Here is a 20,176-nt window from a genome sequence, read left to right as displayed (position 1 = left end):
TCTCCAGCCCTGTCACCCAGTGCCAAGGCCAGGGCCCGGCACAGAGCAGATGTAGAGAGGGGAAGGAGAGGGCACAACGGGGCACATCCCTGTTCGTCTGAGTCCCAGGGAAGCAAGGGGTTGCTGGTGACACAGGCCCCTCCCTTGGCAGAAGTCTGGGGGCTCCCACAAGGATAGCTTGGTGGGGCCGTATGTTGGCAGGACAGAGAGCGATTGGCACCCCTGGCCTCTGGCTCAGTGCCTCTTCTGAACCCCAAGGCTAAAGCCAACACAGGGAAGTGGTGGTAGCACCCCCACGGGGGCAGCACCTCTCTCCAGGGCCAGGAGGAAGTCGCGGTTACGCTGCAGCTCCTTCATGAACTCTTCGTTCTGCAGGAAGAGCGCGATCCTCTCGTCCTCCAGGTACTGCTTCCAGCGGCTCTCCTGCTCATGGGTCCCGGCCCCCACAGTGCAGGGCAGGCCCCCCTCTCCACTCACACTTATGGGCTTGGAGCCCCCAGGGTTCCCCTGCAGAGAAGAGCAAGCATGTTGTTGAGTGCCTTCTCGCAAGGGCACAGATGGCACAAACCTCCCTGCAAACCTGGGTGGCATGTCCTCCCCCAGGCTCCTCCAGCCCACCCTGGGGCCACCCCCCCTAGGGATCTAGTCATCAACCAAAATCCAACATAAAGGCCAGAGTCCTCTCTGGGAAGCAGCAAGAGCTTAAAACAGTTTCTCCTCCTCACCCTGGAACACTCCATTCCTTTATCTACACCCCAAATAGTCATGAAGGATGATTTGCAAACTGCTCAATCGCCCACAATAAAGTCCCAAACCGGAAACTCTTTCTCCTTGCATCTCACACACACACACACACACACACACACACACACACACACACACGCGTGCACTGCAAGGCACCTTAGGACATTCCAACATCTGGAGAGGAGCTGCCCCTGACTTTCCGGGCAAGGGAAGGAGGTGCCCTGGCCCTCTGCCTTTGGCTGCCCCATGCCCTCCTCCCAACAGCCTGGGTGATGGCTGCAGCCAGAGCGCATCCTCAGGCTTTCAGCTTTCACCTTCCCTGGGTGGAACAGCGAACCTCCGGGCCCAGGCAGGAAGTGAAGCCTTTGGTTCAGTGTTCCTTCCTTGCAAACCCAGGCAACAGAAATAGCTCAGCCTGGGCTTAAAAATCAGGAAGTGAAACTTCCTGGCAAGAACTGTCTAGGCCTCAGATGGCACAAGAGATGCTGACAAGCAGGTGGGAGTAGAAGGTGGGGGGCGGAGCCCATTACCTGTATGCTATCCAGCTGCTGGGGCAGGATGCGGAGAAAGTCATCTGGGAGATTGCCCAGCAGGGGAGGGTTCCAGTTCCGATAGCGCCTCTGGCTCACAGGGGGGCCGGAGCCTGGCATGTCAATCCTAGGGGGTGGGAGGGAGTGGTCAGGCCCCACCCCAGGTCTCCTGGGCATTCCCACCAGGTCCTAAGGCAGACTGGATCCTGCTCAGAAACTTCCACTGGTCCCCTGCCTTCGGGGCAAGGGCCCGGCGCTCTAGGCCCTGCTGGAGACTCAGTGTTGGCAATTAGCCTCCGTTCACGCGCCAGCCTCAGCTCTTCCATTCTGTCACAGGCCCGGGCTCCTGCTGTGCCAGACATCGCCGGCTCGCCAACTATAGGCTCTAGGCTTCGAGAACGCTCTGTTCACAGTCTACTGTTGGACCCTGTGGCTTCAGAGCGAGAGGTTTATGAGTGTCCTCTAAAGGCAGCAGGGATGAACCTTTCCTGTCTCTATCCCTAGCATCGTGTCACCACACCATGCCCGTTCCTGGTGCTGAGGTCAGTGACAGGTGTGGTCCAGATGAACAGGTCCCCAAACCACCGACAGCCCGAGCTGCTGCCCAGTGGGGGACAAGGGGTTCCCAGGATCCCCTGGAGGAAGCCAGCATCACGGAAGCCCCCTGGGGAGAAAGTAGAGCAGCTGTGAGTTCCCCAGTTCCAGGTCAGTCACCAGCTAGCAGGGTGGTCTTGGGTGAGACCCTTCTCCTCTCTGGGCCTCCGTGTCCTCATCCAGAAACCGCTGCTCCCGCTGGAGGTTCCTGGGAGCCCCTCATGAGACTGTCCTGACCAGTGTTGTGAGAAGGTGACTCAAGATGCCCCGAGTGGAAGGGATTCTTGTTTCAGATTTCTTGAGAGACCAGGGGCACTCACTTGGGTGTAGAAGGAGCGGCTCGGCTCTCCCTTAGCAAGGTGCATCCACAGGTCAACAGCATGGAAGGGGAGGAGAAGGGGTGGTGGCAAAGCACCCTCCCTGACCCCCGGGCTCCTGCCCTGCCACCCTGGGGCCTGAGGGCAGCCTGGGGCCCGCCAGGAGCTCCCCACAGCTCCGCGGCAGCCCGTGCGTGGCAACCGCAGGACACGTGTTCTGCTGAATCCAGGAAATGACACACAGAGAGGCCGCGGCGGGCTGGGGGGCGGTGGGGGCCACTCTCGCTGTCAGGCCTGGCTTTGATTTGGTTTCCAGCTCCAGGAATCCCGCCCGCCCCCTCACTGGAGGGGAGCTTTTCCGGGCGGCTGCCGCCGACTATGAAAATAACTTCCTTTCCTCTTCTATTTTAGGCGGGTGGCCGGCGGGGTGAAGGGGAGAGGCGGGGGCGGCACAGACGGGCTAACAAGCTGCTAAGTGCATGGTGGGAGCTCAGCGCAGCGCAGACTGGGGCCAAGGGAAGCCCGGGCACGCCTGGTCCGCCCTCCCGCTGCACAGACGAGGGAGCCTGCCGGAGGTCTCGCGGCTTACATCACAACTCGGGACTCAGATGTTGTCTCATTCCCAGGGCTGAGAGGCCAGGGAGAGGGTGCCCCATCTCCCTTCCTTGGGCTTTGATGTCTTCACCTGGGACATGGGTGCCCACCCCCGACTGACACACGCCACGACCACCCAGGAGGGCTGTGGGAGGAGTGCCGGGGAGTTGCATTTGGACCCCTCTAGCCAGCGAGAGCCAAGCGGGGAGGGCGGCAGGGGAGCAGGAGCGTCCCTCGCTCTGGCCCGGGGCTCTGGAGGACAGGCCGACCCCTCTCGGCCGCTTGCCCTGGCCCCAGCCGAGATGAGGTAAGCCCGCAGTTGCGCAAGCTGCGAGCCGAGCTGGGGCCCTGAGCACTGGCGGCCCATGTGCCTCCATTGTGGTTGGAAAGGAATGTCAGAAATGAGCTGAGAGGCCCAGAAGAAACTTCCAAGGCTGTAATTTCAACGGAAAAACAGCAGGCGGCCTGGGCAGAGAGTCCCTCCGGGTCTCAGAGTCTTCATTCAGGCAGATGGAGAGAAGGAAAGGCTGGGGGTGGGGGTGGGGGGTGAGGGGGAGAAGGCCTGGGGAACCTCCTGGCCAGGAGTCCCTGCCCCTGGACCCCAAACTAGAAGGTCAAGCCCCATCAGATCCCCAGCTTTACTCACAAAATGTCAGCCCCGGGGATTTCAGAGACAGACTCTCTAGGCAGGATTTTCAGTTAAGACTGGACACACAGGCCCACGGGGTCCAGCCCTATTCCCAGGGCTCCCGGCATTCCAGGCTCACTACCCTGGGTCCGCCCTACCCCAGCAGGACACCTAAGCTCCCGAACTCCACCCCATCGTAGTGGCACAGGCACCCCAGCGACTGGGCTGGCAGAAGGGGGCCAGGGCATTCCCGGCCTTCAGGTCCTCCACTCAGACCTGATCACACCAAGCGGCCAGGGGAGCTTCCCAAAACCCGAGCCTGATCTTGTGCCTCTCCAGCTTAACCCAGTATCCCCAGAATAAGGTCGAAGCTCCTTGGAGGGCCCACAAGGCCCCCTGCGATTTGCCCTTGGATAGCTCCTGGAGTTTCCCAAATAGCGTCCCCCTTTCCTTCCTCAAGGCCTTGACACACGCTGTCCCCTCTGCTGGGAAAGCCCTCCTGCCCTCTGCTTCACCCGAGAAAGCCTGGCCTGCCTGTCAGGTCACAGTTTGGGCATCAGTTCCTCGAGGGAGCCTGGCCTGCACTCCCACCCATGTGTCTGTGCCTCCCCCAGACTCTGAGCTCCTTCAGGAACAAGGGTTACTATATTCATTGCTCCATCACACACCCAGCTCAGCACCCACACGCTGCAGGTGACTCAATAAATGCTGGAAATAAATGCCCTGAAAGGAGAGACTGAATGAGGCCTGGGTAGACCTGGGCCTAGCGAGGCCATGCTGGGAGGAGGGGCACCTGCTCGGGGACTGGCCCTGCCTCTTCTGGACACTGGCCTCACCACTGCTCTCAATGTTCAGTGTTAGAGCTGAACGCTGGGGCAGCTGCAGCAGGAAGGAGCAGTAAACCACCGATTGCAGATCTGGTCCACACCTGGCACTGTGCAAAGGGCTCCACACTTTCTCATTCAATCCCCACTAACAGTGTTGAGGCTGGGTTACTATTCCCATTTCACAGACAAGGCAAACAAAGCCCAGAGAGGTGAAGTAAGGAGCCAAAGGCCACATCTGGAGACTCAGAAGTTAGGCAGCTGAAGGAGGGGGCAGGGAAAGCAGCCACATCTGGCTGCCTCCACACTCATGTTCCCTTGCTCCCTTGCCTGTCCCCACCCCCCAGCCCACCCTTTCCTGGGCCAGGCCCCTGAGGCCCAGGCAGGGGCAGTAACTTGTTGGAAATCCACAGCATCTGAATGAGGCCCCCTGAGCCTTGGTCCAGTGCTGAGGCAGCCTGCCCCACACTGGGGCCCCCGGCACTGGGCCACGCTGCCTCCAGCCTTCAGCCCCGGCCACCTCCCATAGGAGGTGAGCACCTAGCCAGACAAGAGGGCAAGGAGGATGTGGCCAGGACACCAGGTTCACCCGGGGATTCTCTCTCTTACAGCCTCAGTTTTCCCTTCTGAAAAAGAGGCAGAACCACCGGGCCCAAAAGGAACTGAACCGTTCCAAAGGCACCTTGAGATATTAAAAAATCATCTAGCCCCGGGCTCCATGGCCCACCCAGGCTGCAAGCCCTAGCCAGGTCTCACCCAGACCTACCCATGTACTCCCCGTCTCCCACCTCAGAACAACCTCCAGCCCTACCCCATAATTTTCTAGGACTCTTTTAGTTTCCCAAGCTGCAGTCGCAGAGATTTTTCTCATTAGGGAGGTGACAGGACACAGCAGTAAAAATCATTAGCTTCGGAATCAGATGGATCTGACTTCAAATCCCAGCTGTGTAGCCCTGGGAGAGTTCTGAAACCTCTCTGAGGCTTAGTTTCCCCATCTGTAAAGGGGGGATGCTGACAACAACGCCCACCTCACAGGCTGTTAAATGATCTAAATGCAACGGCGTAGCTAAGAACCTCGTCAGTTTCTGGCATTGGAAGGGTGCTTAGTAACCAGCAGCTGTTATTAGCTATGCCTGTATGGCAAGAGTTGTCAGCCACCACTGCTCTTGGACTCCCGAGACCCCCTAGAAGAGAAGACCACTGGGTCAAGCCCCCTGACCCCTCATCATTCCAGACCTGAGTCAGTCTCAGGAACAGAGGCTCCAGGGCAAAGAGGCAACCCCTGGGCTCCAGCAGCCCCACCACAAACATCAGGCCCAGAAAAATAAGCACCTCAGAGACCTGTGGGACTTTGCCAGCAACCAGCTTCATTTCAAGTTTCCAAATTACAGAGTCCTGGACTGGAGAGAATTCTCCAGGGTCCTGCTGATCTATTCTATTGCCTCAAGTTACCAAGCCATCCCCCAAAAGAGAGACTTTTCCCCATAACTTAAAAATCCCCACAACATTACAGCCCTGACATGGCAAATAGATATCCATTCCATCACCTGCTGATCACTGTCTGAGAGTGCTATGTTGAGGAGTCCGAGGCCCATTCTCAACCCAGGAGGAAAAAGTGCAGTGCTCAATTAGTAATGTCTGCACTTAGGAAGGGAAGTGTCAGTACACATTTCATGTGTTTGTCATTCCCACTCTGGTATCTCACTTGACTATAAGCTTCCAGAAGGCAGAGGCTGGGCCATGTTTAGCTCTGTTCCCTGTAGAGTGTTCAGCAAAGGACTTAGCCTGGAGTAGGAATTTAGCTTTTGCAATCCTTCCATTTTGAAAGTTCTCCTTAGTGTCTGGCTGAAAAGTCTCTTGCTGCAGTAGAAGCCTGTTCCTGGTGGAATCATATACTGAGGGGTCCAGGCAAGTTTCCCACCATTTTGCACTCAACCCCTTCCCTACTGAGCTGTGCTCTGAGCTGAGATGCTTTCTCACCTGGGAGGTGGAGTAGGGGGAGCCAGAGGGTAAGGCCTGTCGAACATGTGCATGTGGTAGGCTGGCGGGGAGTACACTGGAGGGGGCTCTTCGTCGGAGCTATCAGGTTCCAAAGTCCTTTCCAAGATCTAAACCAGAGACAACAAGAAAGAAATACTAATAATCCTTCCTTGAACTTAATATACAGACAATACCCAGTTTTGGGCAAACCCTTACCAAGTAAAGGGAACTCTTACCAAATAAGGGGAACGCCCATTGCGGCGGGAGTATAATTTGATACAACCGCCACTTTGGGCTCCTTGGCCTGGTCAGCTAAAGTTACACGTGTGGACACCTCTGACCTTGCAATCCCAACATACTTAACAGACATGAAAGTACATGTCCCCCAAAGAACATTCATAGCGGCGTTAGCCATCTGTAAGGCGCGGAAATAGGTGAAAGGAGAAAACGGAGACAGGAAGTCACAGCAGCGGTGACCTGTGTGTGGGGGGGTAAGGACAGGAAGGGGGCGAGCAGGATTCCAGGTTCTCATCATGCTGCTTCTTCAGCTGGGTGCTAGTAATGTGGGTGTGTTCACGCTGAAAATCCACTGAGCTGCACACTTATAATTCATGTACTCTTCTGGATGTGTGATACTCTTTCATAAACAACGTTACTTACTTTTTTTAAAAAAAGCAGCATTCCTACTTCCTCTCAAAGTACTTCCACTTCTGTTCTCTCTCCTTTGCCACTAGTAACCTGGTGAGGTAGGTTACAGATCATTAACCCCATTTTGCAGAGAAGCTGAGGCCCTGGCCCACTGAGCGACGTGGCAAGAGAACTGGGTCTTTGACTTGGGCTGCGGCCCCCTGGCTGCCCAGCCCCTCCCTCAGGCACAGTGCATGCACACTCGGGTTGGGGTCTCTGGGTGGAGAGGGGCAAGGGGAGTGCCCAAGACGCCTGCTCTCCCTCCTGGACACTGACCTTCATCCCAGAACCTCTGTGGGAGCCAAGGGCTGGGCACAAAAGGTGTTCCTGCTGCATGGACTGATCTGGACCCTTCTCCAGAGCTCAGAGGAGCCCGGGCCAGGTGGCAGCCATCAACCACATCTCACATCACACATATCCCAACAGCCTACACCTTAGCTTCTGGCCTCCTGCTCCTCCCCTCCCACAGCTCCCGGCAGAGAACAGCTCAGAGGCTGTGAATTGGCCCAGTCACCAGGCCCCATGTTTTAATCCCAAATGAGTGGGCAAAGTCACTATTAACACTACCCCTGCCTCCACCGCTGCAAGCCTGGGCCCCGCTAGTCGCACTGGCATACCTCTGCCCCGAGTCCAGCCATGACCAGGCATATGCAACCTCACAGGGACACCCTGGCAGGTGGACGAGTGAGCAACATGCATGCACACACACACACACACACACACAAACATTGCACTACTCTGTGCATACACAGCTGGCCCAGCCCAGGGAGGCCTCCCGCCCTGGAATGTGCTAACGTTCTTTCCTTTGAGGCAGAAAGTATTTAAACAGATGCTTTTGCAGGAAAAGAAGAATGTAGTTGCTTTGCGGGCCACTGCTCTGCTTACCCCAAATTTCCAAAAGAGGAAAACTAAGCAGAAAGAGAATACTGGAAGCTCGGCTCCTGTTCAGAGGCGAATCTCCAGTGCACAGCACAGTGCCTGGGACAGGCTGGTGGCTCAGCAAGTAGCTGATGCATAAGGAGAACTGGCTGCTGCACCCCCGCCCACACTCCTCGCTGCCCAGCCCCCGCTGCTCTGAGGGACGTGGTCTCAAGGCCAACTCCTGAGGGCTGAGCCCTCTCCTCCTGGTGACCTGGCCTTTACCCCCAGGATGGGCTCAGGGCATCGGTGAGGAGTGGGGAAGAGCTCGGCAGCACTTGCTGAGCTGCTGCTGGGGGAGATGAGGCCTCCAGGGCTGCGTCGAGAGAGCCCCCCCACCCCCAGCTGCTCCCGCTCCTCAGGGCAGCCTCCTGGGTCTGCAGAAACCAGACATTCAGCAGAGGCTCCTGGGCCAGAATGGGGAAATGCCAAGAAGGTGGGCGGCGGACGAGGCTCGCTCCAGCAAGGCTGATCCCGCATTTCCACAGAGAGTAACCCGGGACACGTTTCTGGTCTCCCTCTGCCTCTGTCCCTGGAGTCCCACCAGCCATGATGCGGTCGTTCTGACGCTAAAGGTACTGAAGTTTTCAGCTCTGCGGCCTCCTGGCTTAATTCAGTGTGGGTAATGGACGCCTGCCAGGTGCTGTGGGGCCGGGGGTGGGAACAGGGTCTGGGCCATTTATCTGGCAGGAGGTATTTCTCCGTGGCAAGGATACCCCTCGGGCCAGCCCACCATCCATCAGCCCCCAGAGAGGGGGCTTTTTCCAGTCAGCAGTTATTGTCATTCCAGCTGCTGCTCATAAATTTTCCAAAGCACTTTCTGCTGGCTCAGGAATTGCCTGCTGATGGGCCCAGGCAGAGCTCCAAAGGTGGGGGGCTGGGGAAAGCAAGGAAAGCCAAGGCAAGAGAGGGGTGCTGAGAAGGGGTTCAATCCAGAGACTCTTAGAAAACCAGAAGTGCACACAGGGCTGGCCTACCCAGGGGATGGTGACGCCTCCGGGAGGTTCCCAGGGCGGTGGGTGCCAGGGCCAAAGAAAGAAATATGATCCCATCTGCCAGACAGTGGGAGCAAATGGAGACTGTAGAAAGGGCCAGAGGTTACAAAGAGCTGTACCTTCCTAGCTCATGCTTAAAGAATGTACCTGCAAATACACACACGCTCACCCCTCCCTTCCACACAGAGGATCTGGGTTTTCCCATAGTCCCTCCACTGGGCTAACCATGGAGTGGTTTCCCAGGGAAAGAGATGGTAGAAAGCTGAACGAAGGCAATGGTGACATTTATTCATTGAACAAACATTTTCTGAGTGCCTGCTATATACCAGGACTATCCTGGATGCTGCAGGTGACACAGTGATGAGCCAGATGTCACACAGCTTTACTTCTACCTGGAGAGAGAAGTCCCAGGCAGCACCTGCTAAGGGAGGGAGAGCAACCAGGTTTCACCCTACAAGATGACTCTAAATGAAGGAGGGTGGCTGCCTGCAGGGCTGTGTCCAGAAGGAATCTGAGGCCTTATCTGGCTCCAGAATGTAAACGAGAATGACACCACCACCTCACAACATTTGTGAGGATTAGATAAGGCTAGTGCCCTTAGGATGGAGCCTGGCACAGCTGGGACTCAATAAAGAGCAGAGTTAAATCCCATCTCCTGGGTCCTTCCATCTTGCCATGGCTGCATGGCCCAGGGGTCTCTGCAGGCTGCAGCCCCCTCCCTGAACTACTCTGTGTGGCTTGCCCGTTCTGCACTAAGTACTGCAGGTCCCTGGGGGGCCAGACATGTACCTAACTTTTATATGAGGCTGGAGAGGACCAGCCACACCCAGCAGGCAGGCACTGGTGCAAGTGGGTGGTCCCTGCTCCCCCAGGCCACTTCCCTGGAGAGAGGAGAGCTCCACTGCTTGGGTATCATGCACTCCCACTGCCACTGCTCTGTGGTCAAAGGGACTGAAGTGGCAAATCTGACATGTGATTCCTCTTCAGTGGCTCCCTCCGCCCTAAACATATAGACCCACACTGTTCTCAGCAGCAAGGCCATGCCAACCTCTCCGGTCACCTCTCACCAGGATCCTGACTGAAGGGTCCTGCTGCCAGCTCCCTAATGAGTCATGCTCCACTTCACCTCTGAGCCTTTGCACAAGCTGTTCCCCTTGCTTGCACACCCTTTCCCTTATGCTTCACTCTTCTTTGGGGTCTCAGCCTCGCCATCTCTTCCCCTGGGCATTCTTCCCGTCCTCTCTGCTGCCTTCATTTCTCCACTGGAGCACTTAGCATACGGTGATGTCACCATCTGACTCTAATCTCTGTTCTCCACCAGACTATGAACTCCATGAGAACAGAAATTTTGTCTGACTTGGCCAAAGTGCATACCCAGAGATTGAAGACGAGACTCCTGAAAAGTACAGACCACAGCGCCCCAGGTCTGGAACTGGAATTGAGTACGTTGGGGTGAGGCCCAGGCATCTGCATTTTTAACAAGCTCTGTGATTCTGATTATGACTGACACTTTTACCTGCCGGGCACACTATGGAGTGGGTGCTCAGTGTTTGTTGAATGAATGCATATAATTTCTGCCAGTAAAACAAAGCCACTGAGTGGTTTGGGTACCCTTTCCCTAAGAGGAATAGGCTGCTTGCTTTTGGAATCCAGGTAGAGGACTACCCAGGTGCTCTAGAAGGTGCACACTGTTGGCGGAGCTTACAGCTAACCATCTGGGCCGCCGGGCCAGGCGCCTACCTCCGCGGGAATGCTGTCCTCCGAGTCGGAGCTGTCCTCATAGACGCTGCCGCCGCCCTCCAGGTTCATCTGCAGCAACTGGTCGATGGTGGCGTCCACCGCGCCGCTGTTGGCGCGCAGCACGCACTCGATGATGTCGTAATCCATGTTGGGGAACATGGTCTTGAAGTCGTCCATGGCCTGGTTGAACTCGAGGCGGCGCACCTGGCGCGCGGGCCGGCTGTTGTTGAGCTCCTGCGCCGCGGCGGCCGCGCTGCCCGCGCCGCCCCGCGCCCCGCCGCCCCCGCCGCCGCTGCTCCGGCGGAACAGGCTGGTCATCTTGCGGAGCCGCGTGGGGAAAATGTTTCCAGCGGGCACCGACGTCCCTTCCCCCGGGTCCCTCCACTGTCCGCCACTCGCTCCGCTGGCCCCGGAGCCTCACTCCTGCATCCCGCCTGGGCCCTGGGCGGCCGGGCAGGGTCTCCGGGTCAGGGGACTAGGGGCGCGGGTCCACGGGCGGCCCTCGGGGAGCGGCCTTCGCCGGGCGCGGCATCCGGGCCTGGACGGCTGGTCATCCACACCCCCGGGGCATCCTGGGGCCGGCTCCACGGCGGGTCCCACCTGGAATCGAGAAAGACGCAGTCAGGGGCAGAGGCCAACGAAGAGGCGCTCGGGGAGATTACCAAGAGTGGCTGAAATTAGGACGGGGAGGCTGGGTGGGAGGGGCGACCCCTACCACGCCCACGGAGAACTGCTGCTTTCTGCTTTCCCTCCAGGGAAGGCAGTTAGCAAGGGCTTACTGTCGCCAGATGCCATCCTAAATGCCTGTGTGCGCAACTTGACAACACGAGGTGGCAGGTACTAGTATCCCCATTTTGCAGATGGGGAAACTAAGGCATAGCCTCTAAGTGGTGGAGCCAGGAATTTAAAGGCAGACCACTACACGTGGGCAGGAGGGGCTCTGTATAGGACAACGACCTGCCCCTCTGGTCCTGCCACACCCTCCAGTCCCTGCTTTCCTCCTCGCCCCACATCACCACCCAACACCCCAGCTCCACAGAGCAGCCACCTCCTGCACTTGTTTAGGCTTCCATTGAGTCGGAGTGGGCGTGGGTGTCTGCTGAGGGAAGAAACCTGGTTTCCATCCTTGCAGTACCGTGGGCTGATTGGGGAGGCCGGGATCCCCCTCTTGGGAACCTCAGTCCACACCCCGGAGCAGCAGCAGCCACAGCGGCAAGCTGAGGAACCTGACCACGTTGTCAATGTCTGGGCTTGCTTTGCCTCATAGTCACGCTGCCACGTTTTCTATATATCAGAGGTGCCTGTTTGTTTTAATGGAACACTGAGTGTCCTTACATGTTACATGTTTCTTCCAGACCACACTCTTCTCAAAGCTGTCCTGAGGAACCATGTCTTACCCCCACCAAATCCAGTTCCCCCGCCCCAGCCAACCAAGTGTCCAGCCTCCAGCGGTGCCAGCACAGTGTGGCTGAGGAGCGCACGTGGTCGGGACTAGAAATCAAGCACAATTAGGGGCCTACATCTGTGGCTGAAAACCACCTGCCCACCCAGAAGCAGGCTTGCCAATCCCCGCCAAGGTAGCGTTCTGTTAGTGCAGGCACCTGAGAGGTAAATCTGTTTTAAAACATCAAGTTCTGACTTTCTCATGCTTGTCCCAAGATAGATGATAATTTTGTTAATTGGAGAAAAGTGGCAGCTGTATCTGAAGGGATTGTTCCATCAAAGGATATTCTTAAGTTTGAGAAAACAGGTGCAGACCTGTTTCCACTTTTCAAGGACTTGGGGCCATAAGCCTAACAGCTGACCTAGAAATGTCTGTGTGAGCAAACTGTGACCTTCCCTGCTATTATCAAGGGAGTCAAATAACCGAGAGGGTGAGAAAGACAAGCCAGAGCAGACTGGGGTGCAGGGAGGTGCAGTGGAGGGGTGCCCTCATTTCGAGGTCACAGCCACTGGTTCCCTCTGTCACTTTAGGCAGTCCGTCCCCTCGCTTTCCTCATGGGTCAAATGGGACCTCTGTACTACCGTGTTGAGATTCTGACTTCTTTAGAGGGATGTGGAAACTGTTAAAGGCTCCTGTTCCGAGGTCTGGCAGGTGTCTGCCGAGCCCCAGAGAAGTGGACTGTATTTGAGAATGTGAAACTAGAGGCACCAAGGCCTGGTCCAGCCTCAGGGCTAGTTACAAAACTATAAACTTCTCCTACCCTCTCCCCCCAGGGAAAAAGTTATTACTGTGGCACTCCAGCATATATACACATACATATGTACATACACACATGTACGTCTAGGTATTGTTTCTGTGCATATACTACCATATGTAAGAAACATTTTTATTGAAATGTACCATGCAACTTGCTTTTTTCCACTTAATAACATATTGTGGCCATCTTCCCCTGTCAAAACATATAGATTTACTTCATCATTTTTAATGGCTAAATAGTATTCTGTAGTCTAGGCAATGCATGATTTATTATCCAATTCCCTCTGCCCCATCTTTTCCCAGATGAGCAAATCGCCACTCAGAGAGGCCAAAGCCATTTCACAAGACAGAGGGGTGATCTCAAATGATCAGACCCAGAATTTTGTTGCGAGGATGAAGGCAGGAAACTAGCCACGGATGACATGGCTTCCCACAGCCAGCTTCTGACACGCCATCCCTTCCCCAGCCCTGAACAGTGGAAGGTCAGAGGATGCCTCCCAGCCCCCCCAAAATGCCCTCCAAGGAGGGGCTCCACCCAGGTGGCTGCCTTTGTCCTGGGATCCAGGGACCTGACCTGAGGCTCTAACACAGACCGAGCGCCAGGAGCCCCCAGACACCAACGCCTGGGCTGCACTCTGCCGAACCAGGTGTGATCACAATGACTGTGCCTTGTGCTACCTCCTTAGTAAAGCCACCATCTCCCTGCCCCTCCAGTAATTTAGTATGAGAGAGGGGGAAAGTCACAGATGCAGAAAGCAGAGTACAGTTTACCAGGGGCCAGGAGGAAGGGGTAATGGGGAGTTACTGCATGAAAGCTTCTGGGTCTCTGATTAAGGAGTGAAAGTTTTGGTAACAGAAGTTGGTGATAGCAGCACAACATCGTGATTTGATTAATGCCACTCAGCTGTACGCTTGGGAGGGGCTGAAATGAGAAACTGCTTTTTGTTTTTGTTTTTGTTTTTTTTAAAGATTTATTATTTCTCTCCCCTTCCCCCCTCCCCCCCAGTTGTCTGTCCTCTGTGTCCATTTGCTGCGTGTTCTTCTTTGTCTGCTTCTGTTGTCAGCGGCACAGGAATCTGTGTCTCTTTTTGTTGCATCATCTTGCTGCGTCAGCTCTCCCTGTGTGCGGCACCATTCCTGGGTAGGCTGAACTTTCGCACTGGGCGGCTCTCCTTGTGGGGTGCACTCCTTGTGCGTGGGGTTCCCCTATGCGGGGGACACCCCTGCGTGGCACGGCACTCCTTGTGCACCTCAGCACTGCACATGGGCCAGCTCACCACATGGGACAGGAGACCCTGGCTTTGAACCTTGGACCTCCCATGTGGTAGGCGGACGCCCTATCTGTTGAGCCAAATTCACTTCTCGTGAAATTGTGATATATATGTTACCACAATTTAAGAGAGAGAGACTGAAGAGACAGAGACAATTAATGCAATACGTGATCCAGAACTGGATCTAAAAATGGAGGAGAAAATGCCAAATGGATGTTATTGGGACAAGTGAAAAAACTGGAATATAGACTGTATGCTGTATATCAATGTTAAATTTCCTGAACTTGATAATTGTACTTAAGTTGATTACATAAGTGAATGCCCTTGCTCTCAGGAAATAGACAATAGAAGTGTTAAGTGTTAGAGAAGCATGATATATGCAGCTACTCTCAAAGATTTAGAAAATAGATGATAGATGCTCGATAGCTAGCTGGAAAGGAAGGAAGGAAAGAACTAATGTAGCAAAATGCTAATAGTTGGTAAATCTGGGTGTCTGAGTGGGGGTGTTTTGGAGTTTTATGCATTGTTTCTGTATTATTTTTATAACTTCCCTGTAAGTTTGAAATTATTTCAAAATAAATTTTAAGAGAGAGAGAGAGCTGCAGGAACTTGCACTCCGCCAAGGGCAGTCCCCTGGAGAGACAGCCAGGATGCAGCCCTCCCCAGGGGAGGAAAAAGGAAGATGGAGGGGCCCACATGTTCTCCACTAAAGCCCTGTGGGCAGGTCCCTCCAGCTCTGGGCCACTTTGCGTGTTGGGAAGCCCCCGAAGAGGCGTTCTTGTGCTCACACCATTTACACTAAGTGTGCAATGGCTCCGACCCAGGCTGGAGTTCCTGCTCTGCCCCTCCCCAAGTGCATGACCTCATAGGAGCCTCCTAGCCACTCTGCGGCCCACCCACGGGGCTTCCATGGGAGTTCAGCAAGCAGTTCTCAGCACAGTGCTTGGCACTTCGTTAGCTGCATGAGTGCAGCTGGTGACGATGCCAGGAGCTCGGTACGCTGGCCAAGCTGCTCCCGAGGGTGGATGGAGGGATTCTAGGAGGTCTTTCCCCTGCATCTGGATATAAACCCCTGGAATTCCTTCAGCCCCCTAGAAGGAGACACTTGTCCTCGCAGTCTCAGGGGAGGCCTGACTGGCCTGGACAGCTGGAGACACTGCAGCTCAAGCTGCCTCTTCCATGTGCCCTGTGTGCAGGGCTTTGGGAATTATCATTTTGTGTGTGTGCCACAACATGTAAAAGGCCGAAATAGTCTAATTCAGCGCCACACCCTGCTACACATTACAGATGCAGACTGAGACCCAAGACTAGGAGGGAGTTGCCCAAGGACACAGCAAATAATGGCAAAGCCTGGACTTTTCCATCTAAAGGTGGTTCTGTAGACGAGAAGAAAGTGGCTCAAAAACAGTAATGTGGAACCCAGGGAAACAGGACTCAATTTCCACGGGCCTCTGCAAGGACTCGTGGACTCCCCCAAGCCAGGATGCCTATAATTAGCACTAGGCAGAGCCCACACTTCACCAAGGATAGGCACCCTCGCTAAATTCAAGGGCAGAGTCTGAGGCCAGGGCTGAGGTGTGGCCGGCAGCGAGCGGAAGGACTGTGCTCAGGGTCAGAGTCATCGTGCCGGCCTACCCTTTGCAACCAGCACTGTCAACTGAACACACACGAAGGGCACACAGACCCTGGATTCACTTGGCGTGTCCAGGCGCACTGCCAGGTACTTAAACATTTTATCTTTATTACAATATTATCCACAAGATAGGTGCTATCATCTCCACTTTACAGCTGCAGAACCAGGTTCAGAGAAGGTAGGTAACTTGCCCAAAGTCACACAGCCAAAAATGCCAAGTAAGGATATCAGGGCTGAGAGCAAAGGAGCCCCTGAAGTACAGCTTCACATACCCCAGGCTCAGAAGTGCTGGGCACAGCCCATCGGGCATTGCAGCAGAGGAACAAGACCCCAGCCAACACAGAGATCTAGTTGGCTCTGCCCCAGAGTGGGCTCTGAGACCTTGGGGAAACCACGCCACCTCTCTGAATCCAGCTGCTGGGCACTGGCAGAGAAACAGGGAGATAACCTCTGAATGGCTTCTTTTTTTTTTTTTTTAATTTATTTATTTACGTATCCCCCCCCACCCCTCCTCCCATCCTGCCATTTTTGCTGTCTGTGTTGTCTTCTCTTCTCATTCTTTCTCTTCTAGGATTCACCGAGATTCGATCCTAGAGGTCCCTGATGTGGACAGAGGTTCCCTGACCATTGAGCCACCTCAGTTCCTGGTCTCTGCTGTGCTTCACCTTGACTCTCCCCTTGTCTCTCCTTCGTTGTGTCATCATCTTGCTGTGTGACTCGCTTGCACGGCCACTGGCTCACCACGCGGGCACTTGAGCTCACCATGCAGGCACCGGCTCACCACACAGGCACGCTTTCTCTTCTTTTTCACCAGGAGGCCCCAGGGATAGAACCCAGGTCCTCCCAAATGGTAGGTGGAAGCCCTATCACTTGAACCACATCTGCTTCCCTGAATGGCTTCTGAAAAAGGAACTGAATCAAGTCCCCTGAGCCCGTTAGAACTCTGAGAGACCGACTCAAAAGCTCTCCTGAACTCGCAGTTGTGACCTGGGGACTGGGAAGCAGACACTGCATACCCGTCCTCCCCCAGGGCCCAGGGAGCCAGGCCCAGTGCCTGTCCACCCCCACCCTCACCCCCTCCGCCCTGCGAAGGATCCAGGACTGGCAGAGGCCAGTGCACAGCCAAGCTCCACTCTGAGCACAGCTACCCCCAGCCAAGGCCTGAGTCACTCCTGGCTGGGCCCAGCGAGGTGGGCAAGCTGCCCCACTGTTGTCCTGCCGACCTTGCCCAAGGTCACCCCAGCCAGCCTCCTGCCTAAGGGGGGGCCTGTCCACCAGGGCCAGGGGAATGTGAGAGCCCAGGAGCCAGAGTCCTCGTTTCCCGTTCTGACCAGCCCTAGCGAGTCTGCATGACAGTAAAACTCTTTCACTTCTCCAAACCTGTCTTGTTTGTAAAAATGGGGGTAATACCTTCTTGGAAGGGATATTGTGATACAACTCACATGGGTGCCTGGAGCACGGTGAGCACCCAGTGAGACAGGCTGACAGGGCCTCACAGGCCTCGGACCCTTCCCTGGCTGCACGCACTGCTGAGCAAGCTTACCCACGCGCTGAGCACAGGCTCCTGGACGTCTCTCCCTGTCGCTGACCTCGCCTGTGAATGGCCCCTCAACTCCACATTGCACACCCTCCCTGCTGCCTCTACTTGAATGTCCAAAAGCAGCTCCACTGGGGATGGGAGAGGGGCTTTTCCTTTCCAAAGCCCTTTCACCTCCACTCCTCACAGCAAATCTATGAAGTATGTAGAGGCATGCATTGCTAACTCAGTTCACAGATGAGGGCACTGAGGCCAGGGAAGTCCAGGGATAGGGCTAAGGTGGCCCAGGGGCCCCCTCCCTGACTGACGAGGCTGATGGCCAGTCGGACTCCTTTCCAAGCCAGGAGGGGTCGCCCCCTCCAGGATCTGCCTAAACCTTACACTCTGTCCCTCAGGGGGACCAGGACCCAGCGCTGAAAAGTAGGGGTCAGAGCAAGAGGCTTCTGGAGGTGGTGGGGGGAGGGAGCCGAGAGGCCAGGGGTCCCAAATGGCTGGTCCCTTCCTGCCTCTCACTTTCCTCCTCATTCTGTGAGGGAGAAAGCCAGCTCTGTTCCTCCACACCTCGGCTTCCTCGTCTGAAAATGCCCGAGGAACAGCCCGGGTCTTGAGATCCATCTGCAACTGCTGTGATCCTGCAGAAGGACACACTGTCCCTTGCGGCCCAGAGCCGACCCCAGGGTAGGCCACTAGGTGGTGTCCCAGGGCTCCGGCCTGGCTGCTCCCAGGGAAAGGGCAGGCCGGGCCACTCCTCTTCCAGGCAGCAAGGATGCGCCCCACCCCAACCTGGGACTGACTGAAAGGGAGAGGAACCCCAGGGGCCTCAGAACCCAAGGCTTTCAGAGTTGGAAACCACCTTACAAAATCACTTAGGTGAGACATACACGGTACACGTGCCACCAATTTCTATCCCTTGTCCTTGGCAGACATCACTAATCCATCCAGGTATTAACGTCTTCCTGAGCCCACACACACGCAAAATGCTTCTCAACACGCTCCTCCGGGCAAGCCGCTACCAAGCCATTAGAACTGGCATGCAAGAGACAACCTGCTCGCCAGCCCTGTCACTTCCCGCAGGAAAGATCAGGCCGAGGCTCACTTTGTCTCATCGAGAATCCAGGCTACAAGAGCCGGCAGGGCAGAATGAGGTCACCTGACCCGGGACGCTTGTGTAACCATGGTTAAGTCCCGGGGAAACTCAAGTGGGGAATGGCAGTGCTAATGGAGAGGCCCGTTCGGGCAGCTGCATCTTCATCCAATTGTCACCTCCGAAGCGATGGGGGCGGGGTGTGGTGAAGGCTGCAGAGCTTCTTGGCTTCTGAGCTGAAGAGGCCCCAAAAGGGGGAGAGGAGGGGTGAAAAGCAAGAGAAGAGAGCAGCTCTCAGAGTCGTGTGTGTGTGTGTGTGTGTGTGTGTGTCTGTGTGTGAACGCTTGAGCCCAGCGGGAAGGAGGGGTCAGCCCTGACAGAGACGCCTTGTCCTCCTGCCCCTGCACAGGCTTGTTTTCTTCCCAAGCTATTAATGTCACTGCAGCTTCAAAAGCCGAGTGACCTTTAAATGCTGAGCCTCCTGCTCCTGCCCAAGGCGCGGAAACAGCTTAATGGAAACTGGGCTCATAAATTATCAACTCGGCCCAAATGGCCACAGCTGCTGGGGCTGCAAAAAGGCCAGCCTCATTCCCGAGGCCCCCAGAGCTGCTGCCCACACCTATGACCCCCTGGGACAGCTGGGAAGGGCAGAGGGGACTCTTGGGCACCACCATTCGGGAATGGAGGCCAGGCTGAACCTGAGGTGGGGGAAGGGGGAGACAGATCCCGCTCTGCCACGTCCTCCGGCGTGACCTTGGGTTGGCCATTTATTCTCTGCACACTCGCTTCTTCTCCATCAGTAAACCATGAGGATTTGAACGAAGGACTCATAAGGCCTCTGCTAGGAAGAAGAAGGGCTCTGAGAAGCCCCACTGCCACCCAGAGAAGCAGGACCCAAGGCTTCTGTGCCCACCCAGCAGGACTGCTGGGCGGAGTAGGGGCTGGAGGCAGTACTTGCCCTCCCAGGGCACCACATGCAGCTGCATGGGCTGTGAACTGCACGACTCCTTGTCACCCCCCAACCCCCAGATGATTCAGTCCAATCTGGGTAAGTCTGGGACATTCCAAATATATATATATCTTTTACAAATCTCTAGAAAAGAAAGTCACTTTCTCTCCTAACTGTCCTCTCTCCTGTCTTAATTTTGTCGCCAGGTCTGTAGCCAAGGGGAGTTAGTAAGGTCCCTAATCACAGAAGGACAGACGTCAGAGCCCCAGTCCTGAGGAAAGGATCACTCAGCTCTATTTCTGAGGCCACACATCAGGCTTAGCAGCCACATAAGGCTCCAACAGGAAGCCAACTCTGTCTTCCAGTTGAAAAGATCCAAGGTGAAGCTCTTCAGGCATGAGTAACATGTCATCTGTTTGGTTCATCTTGGTATAATCAAGGTAATAATAGTAATAATGATAATAACAGCTAACATTTATTGCCTGTTTCCTTGTGTGCCAAGCACCCTACCAAGTGCCTTGCGTATGCTAATTCTTTTCATCCCTGTGAGGTACATACTACTACTGCTATTTCCATTTTATAGACAGAAACCGAGGTGCAGAAGAGGCAAGCAGGTCACACAGTTAAGGGGCTGCCTGAACTCTGAACTCAGGAGGTCTGATTCCAGATTCCACGCTCTTGATTCATCACGGCCATCTGTCTCTCTGTGATCCCTGGAGCCCAGCACTGGGCCAGCACGGAACAGGAACTCAACAACTGAGTTGAAGTGAATGCTAAAGGGACAGAGTTGCCCCTGGAGAGTTTGGGGATGCCCAAGAGCCTGAGGAATTAGAAGGGATGGGGCTCGTGTTGGGGAGAAGAGACTACAAGTAAAACCTCATCCAGAAGGTTAAAACAGAGCAGTGACCCTTTCCTTACAGAAAGCCTTTTCCCCACCCCATCAAAGTTGTC

General features: G+C 55.4%; 1 protein-coding gene and 1 long non-coding RNA gene across 4 annotated transcripts in view; one reads left to right on the top strand and one right to left on the bottom strand.

Annotated features, from left to right (window-relative positions):
- Nucleotides 1-20,176, bottom strand: part of CUEDC1 (CUE domain containing 1) — a 78,862-nt gene that overhangs the window by 9,618 nt on the left and 49,068 nt on the right. For all 3 annotated transcript variants that reach the window (XR_009182417.2, XM_058283914.2, XM_058283915.2), the window contains exons 2-5: nt 10,552-11,151; nt 6,212-6,339; nt 1,275-1,401; nt 309-507 (exon numbers count right to left, since the gene is read on the bottom strand). Coding sequence is in view for 2 of the 3 variants with exons in the window: in XM_058283914.2 (XP_058139897.1) it covers nt 309-507; nt 1,275-1,401; nt 6,212-6,339; nt 10,552-10,869 (772 nt within the window). In the remaining variant the exon portion in view is untranslated. The remainder of the gene's footprint in view (nt 1-308; nt 508-1,274; nt 1,402-6,211; nt 6,340-10,551; nt 11,152-20,176) is intronic.
- Nucleotides 7,739-10,427, top strand: LOC111764817 (uncharacterized). The gene is made up of 2 exons (XR_002797331.3): nt 7,739-8,391; nt 10,133-10,427. It is a non-coding gene; the product is annotated as an uncharacterized lncRNA (long non-coding RNA).

The sequence above is a fragment of the Dasypus novemcinctus genome, chromosome 21 (assembly GCF_030445035.2).
Source record: "Dasypus novemcinctus isolate mDasNov1 chromosome 21, mDasNov1.1.hap2, whole genome shotgun sequence".
In the NCBI taxonomy this organism is placed as follows: Eukaryota; Metazoa; Chordata; class Mammalia; order Cingulata; family Dasypodidae; genus Dasypus; species Dasypus novemcinctus.
The sequence above is the reverse complement of the archived record's forward strand: the minus strand, read 5'-3'. Positions and strand labels throughout refer to the sequence as shown.